The 5614-nt window shown below is 46.4% G+C and overlaps 1 protein-coding gene across 2 annotated transcripts; it reads left to right on the top strand.

The window, feature by feature from the left end:
• Positions 1–602: 602 nt before the first annotated feature.
• LOC111176764 (uncharacterized) lies at positions 603–5348 on the top strand. 2 transcript variants are annotated; one of them, XM_022577598.3, is made up of 5 exons: positions 606–845; positions 2249–2761; positions 2916–2978; positions 4149–4199; positions 4853–5342. In XM_022577598.3, the coding sequence occupies exons 1-5, from the start codon at positions 692–694 to the stop codon at positions 4855–4857; spliced, it is 786 nt and encodes a 261-aa protein (XP_022433306.2). In that variant the 5' UTR covers positions 606–691; the 3' UTR covers positions 4858–5342. The 2 variants fall into 2 exon arrangements, with proteins under 2 accessions (XP_022433307.2, XP_022433306.2); XM_022577599.3 differs by lacking the exon at positions 2916–2978 and having other exon boundaries at positions 603–845; positions 4853–5348.
• Positions 5349–5614: the final 266 nt, after the last annotated feature.

Here is a 5614-nt window from a genome sequence, read left to right as displayed (position 1 = left end):
TCACAGCCAAGAGGTCCTGCGTGTTCGCGGCATCGCGGCGGAGCGTGCGTATCTTCGGGTGAATCGGAGTCATTGAGTCTCTCAGCCTCTAGGCTCCTCACCAGAAAAATGAGGACAATCACGACTCCCGCATGGGACCGTGGTGAGAATCCAGTGAGATAGCGGCACATGTGAAATCTTACAATTTTAGATATTTCTGTTATTATAATAGTTGCACTAGTTATTATTCTGATCGACGACTCTCTTCCAGGGACCCGCTAGAGTTAGAAGACTGTTCGCATTAGGGCTCTGCCTCAGCGTCAGCGTCGCCAGCAGACCCCACTACTATTCTTAGTCCCGCACCCTGACACACAGAGGCATTTCGGGGTCTCAATAAAGCATTATTTGGCTCCAGCCTAGAGGACAAACTTGCAGCCTTGGGTCAGGAGGGGAGTGTTGTGATCTGGTGGAACTAGAAGCCCTGCCCCTAGTGGTAATGGGGCAAAGGACCCTAACGTCGCCAAGGACCTCACTGATGGTTTCCTCCGAACTCTTCCTTACTTCCTCTCCCTCCCCCTCGCCCATCCCCCCCTCGCCCCCCCCCCTTCCCCTCCTTTGCTTCAGGGCAGTCCCATCGCTTGTGGGCGAGGCTGTTTTCTTCCCAACCCCCTAGGAATGCCTCCTCTGGGACCTGGGCCTGAGGTTGTAATAAATGCCCAGCAGAGCTGCGGTCCAGCACCCTGGGGCCTCCCCACCTCCACTAGCCTGCCGCGCTCCCCGCCCTGGCATCGGCGTCATGCTCTGGAAGGCACTGCTCCTCTCTGCCTGCTTTGCTCTGGCGGTGACTTACCCCGCACTGCTTCAGGGTGAGTGCACGTTGGGAGGTCTTCTGGAGAAGAGGGCTAAAGTCCATTCACCGGGCGTGCATGTGTGTGTGTGTGTGTGTGTGTGTGTGTGTGTGTGTGTGTGTGTGAGAGAGAGAGAGAGAGAGAGAGAGAGAGAGAGAGAGAGAGAGAGAGAGAGAGCGAGCTATGAGGCCTTGGGCAAGTTGAGTGGCTTGACTAAGATTAAGGTTGTGTTTTGAATCCACCTCATGCAGGTAGTCAGGCTGGGTCAAATGGAATTAGGGTTGGTGATGAGAGGGCTCTTGAGGTTTCCCTGTGGTCCCCTTAACTACCAGGTGCTAAAGAGGCTTCACTCTATTTGATTCAGGTTAAAAAGCCCTCGGGTGTACTCTAACTTTACTGGAGAGTAAGATTCAAAGTGCTTTAGCCGCTGGCTGGGTTACATGCAGTGGGAATCAGTGGGTCTGGAGCGGAAACTTGTGAGTCATATTGAGAGAGGAAGGAATCCCTGTCTCCTGAACCAGAAGAAGGCTGCTTTCCCCCCAAAGGCCCTTTCTCTTCTAGTCCTTCCTGAACTCAGATCCGTTTCTCAAGAGGAGGGGTATTCATTCACTTGCACTAAAATGGTGACTTTACCCTCCACTTCCTCCCAGCTCTCCCTCTGGTAGCTCTCAATTTATCCGCTGCTGGGTTTGGGTTCTTTACTGCATATGAATGAATGACAAAGCAAATGACTAAATTAGAGAGCTAATGATTTTGACCTCCTTGGCAGGGTGCCCACAACCTGCTGGACGAGGCAGCCATGAGGACTGTAGGTCTTTCACTGCAGCCCAAGCAGACCCAGGTGATAGGCTCATCAGGCCTTCATGGTTATGATGCTTATATGGTTCACAAGACCCAAAATGTCTGGATTGTGCATTCTCTGGGACAGACTGGAAATTGAAGAGCTAGATGTAGCCCATTAAATGAAAATGGTAGGAGTCCCCATTTTAGAGTCCATTTCATTCTTGCTTATGCACCTTGGAAATAGCCGTTTTCCTTGCTCCTTTCCCCCACTTACATTTTTAGTTTTCAGGAAACTGAAAGAATTATATAGCGGAGTTTTTGAAATTTTATTCCACTGCAGTCTGACTGATTCACATTTAGAGGCACAATATCAAACGCTCCTTCCTAACCCGACCCCTCAAAGGAGGGTGGAGTAGGGGCAGTGAGCATATTCCTAGGTGGCAGTTAGTCTTCTGGACATTCTAGCACTTGGCAGAAGAGAAACTTGTGGGGAGACCAGTTTGATTCAATATCCCCTTTTCTGTTCCATGTTTCCCCTGGAAAAAGATCTAGCTGGGAATGGAGGGCTGCGGAGATGGTGGAAACATTCTCACAAGAAAGTACTTGAACAGTTTTTTTTTTCTTTTTGGTTCCTCTAGAATTCATCACTGACTTAGAGTCAACCATTGACCTGGAGTCAACCACTGACCCAGAGTCGACTACTGGCCTAGATTTGACCACTGGCCTACAGTGGACCACTGGCCTAGAGTTGACCACTGGCCTAGAGTTGACCACTGACCCAGAGTCGACCACTGGCCTAGAGTTGACCACTGACCCAGGGTTGACCACTGGCCTAGAGTTGACCACTGGCCTACAGTGGACCACTGGCCTACAGTGGACCACTGGCCTAGAGGTGACCACTGACCCAGAATTGACCACTGGCTTAGAGTCGACTGCTGACCCAGAGTCGACCACTGGCCTACAGTGGGCCACTGGCCTAGAGTCAACCACTGACCCAGAGTCGACCACTGGCCTAGAGTCGACCACTGACCCAGAGTCGACCACTGGCCTAGAGTCGACCACTGACCTGTCAGACTTGACCACGCACCATGACTTCACTGAAGATGCACAAACAACAACTGACGTGTATTTGGAGAACACACAGACTTTTGGTAAGTGAGGGTTCTGTCCTCAGAGGAGGCCTGGGCAGCAACTGGTAGGCTCCCCCCTCTGTTACATTTCTGAGGGAAAGGCTGCTTTTGTCCAGTGTACTTGATTCCCAGCATATGTCTGTGACAATTCCCGTCGTCCATTTTGTTTTCCTAGAATTGCCTACTAAGGTGGGATTAAACACCCTGAGCTCTAAGGAAGAAGCCACTGAGGTCACAGGTGAGGATTCCTCTCTTTAGAAATGCAAAAGTTCCTCCCTGCCTCCCTTTCCTTATTTATAGTTCTTTACATAGGAAAGTCCTACGGTAATTTACACATTTGGGGATACTTTTGCTGCTTTATTCTCTGAGGTGGAGTAAACTTAGCCAAAAGTTCATTGAAACTTGAGGAAAGTTGAAGCATTTCCCAGAACGCCAGGAACTGCAACTGGTTGAACACCAGCATAGCTCCAGCCCCAAGGTCTGACCTGATCTGATCTCTGAGACCTGCTTTCTGGGCTTCCCTAAAGAGGACAAGCTCCTTCATGTCTCTGTAGGGTCGATGGATGTGGGGTCAAAAAAGGGGTTAACAATTTCCTTTTCTTTTCCAGTTGATTACAATTCATTTCAAATAGAGAACTTTTGTAGTAAAGGTTACGCTAAGTGTAAATCTTATCTGAATATAGACTGAACAGATGATAGAGTGATTTAAAAACTTCATGAATTAAGCAGTGTCCCTATCTCTGCCCATCCCTCTCTCAAGCCACCATCATTTTTCAATTTTCTGTCTGCCACTCAGCCAAGAAGTCATAAGATTTCAATGCCTTCTACCCCCGCAAACAAACCCCAGTAGTCTGGGGGAATGCCTGAGATTTTTGCTAAGAAAGACCCTTGGGCCTTACTTACAAAAGCAAATTTCTAAACACTCTGATTCTTGTCTATAAATAGTAGCTAATGTTGATTGAGACCGACTGTATTCCAGCGCTGCTTATCTGATTCTTATGTCTATAAATAGTAGCTAACGTTGATTGAGACCGACTGTATCCCAGCGCTGCTTAAAGCGCACAGGGGACTGCAGATAGTAGATGGAGAAATCTAGAAATTGTATTTTAGTGGAGGCTAAAGGGCCTGTTAAAAAAAAGGTTGGCTCTCTCAGGGACTTCGAAGTGTGAGTGGAGACCAGCCCTTTAACTAAATCCTTCTCATGAAGTGCACTTGTGTTTCATTTCCACTGGTAGGATTTCAGGCATGGCAGAGTGCCTTGGCAGTTAGAAGAAGGGAGGTTTTCGTGTCATAGACTCAGTGGAGTCCTACATTTACTAGGGGGCTACTTGAGTCTGTGAGCTGAATGACAGACACACTGTGATCCTTACTGAAAGTGAATAAACACCATTTCTTTACTTAATTATAGAGGAGCCCAGCACCTCCACGGGAAGCAACGAGTACAACACAGTGTTTTTTGGTAAGTTTCTTCTCTCTTGTCTCTGATATCTTATTAGGGATTTGACACCATTTTCAATGCTGGGAAAGGATTCCAATTTAAAACTTTCCAGGTGCTGAGATCAGCTATAATTCTAATATGGAGGTGAAAAAGACAGCCTCTTTCCTCTCTGAGGTTTACCGTCCAAGTCTAATTGTTTGGATTTTCAGTCACCAAATAGGCATAGGATAAACAAGTTTTCTCCCTTGAGTTTTCCAAGATTTCCTGTCTCACCAGGATGTGGATTCCAGTCCAGTCCATGGAATCTTTTTAAGGGAGAACCTGAGGAAAAGGCATCAGATTTTCTGATTCATAAAATATATAATTCAATTAAAAGCTGTAAAGCCTAGGAGCTCTGAATCAGGAGGTCCCAGTTTTAATACTTTGCCTCACTCCTGGCTTTTTTGGAAATTTCTGAAGTAATTTCTTCAGGCATTAAAATGGATACCTGGACAGTGTGCAGGTATCTTGCTTAAGGCTCAAAGAGAGGGCAGGAGAATAAGGAATTTACACCTTAAATTAAATCATGTGCCCAGTGGGAAATGAGAAAGATGAGCCTGATCTTTTGAGCACTAGGTTTTCTTGTTTCTCTTGGCAACTCATGTTTTCATTTTTGTTTTTGTTTTGCTTTTTAGTTTAGAAAATGAAGCAGATTCTCATTACCTGCGACCATCGCTCTACTAACCACAACATTCTAAGAAGATTCTGAGCCTCTGAACAAGCCTTCCATTCCATTATAGGAGCTTGAATAATTGTAAAAGACTAGACTAGTGAGACATAGGAGGTACCTACTTGAGGATAAACAGAGTGGCAAGAATTATACACAGACAGAAGAGGGGCAACTCTTAACCATGTCCCATCTAATATGGGCTCAATAAATGTTCATTTGTACTAAATTTTGAGAGGGGGTTTTTATTTTATGAAGCAACATATATATATATATATATATATATATATATTTTTTTTTTTGCGGTACGCTGTCCTCTCACTGTTGTGGCCTCTCCCGCTGCAGAGCACAGGCTCTGGAAGCGCAGCCTCAGTGGCCATGGCTCACGGGCCCAGCCGCTCCGCAGCATGTGGGATCTTCCCGGACCGGGGCACGAACCCGTGTCCCCTGCATCGGCAAGTGGACTCTCAACCACTGCGCCACTAGGGAAGCCCTATGAGGCAACATATTGCTTAGTTGCCTTGTTTTAGAACCAATAGTCATTTTACTCCTCTCTGATAAATACTTTACAATCAGGCGCCAACTCCTTATGACCACAGGAAAGCGTGAAATGAGCCTATGGAAAGTATATTGGTTTTCCTATTCCTAGTATAACAAGTTACCACAAACTTAGTAAATTAAAATAACATAAACGTATTATTTTAGTTTTGTAGCTTAAAAGTCTGAAAGG

This window comes from Delphinapterus leucas, chromosome 11 (genome assembly GCF_059928025.1).
Source record: "Delphinapterus leucas isolate spDelLeu-1000000601 "Yukka" chromosome 11, BTC_Dleu_Yukka2, whole genome shotgun sequence".
Taxonomy (NCBI): Eukaryota; Metazoa; Chordata; class Mammalia; order Artiodactyla; family Monodontidae; genus Delphinapterus; species Delphinapterus leucas.
The sequence above is the reverse complement of the archived record's forward strand: the minus strand, read 5'-3'. Positions and strand labels throughout refer to the sequence as shown.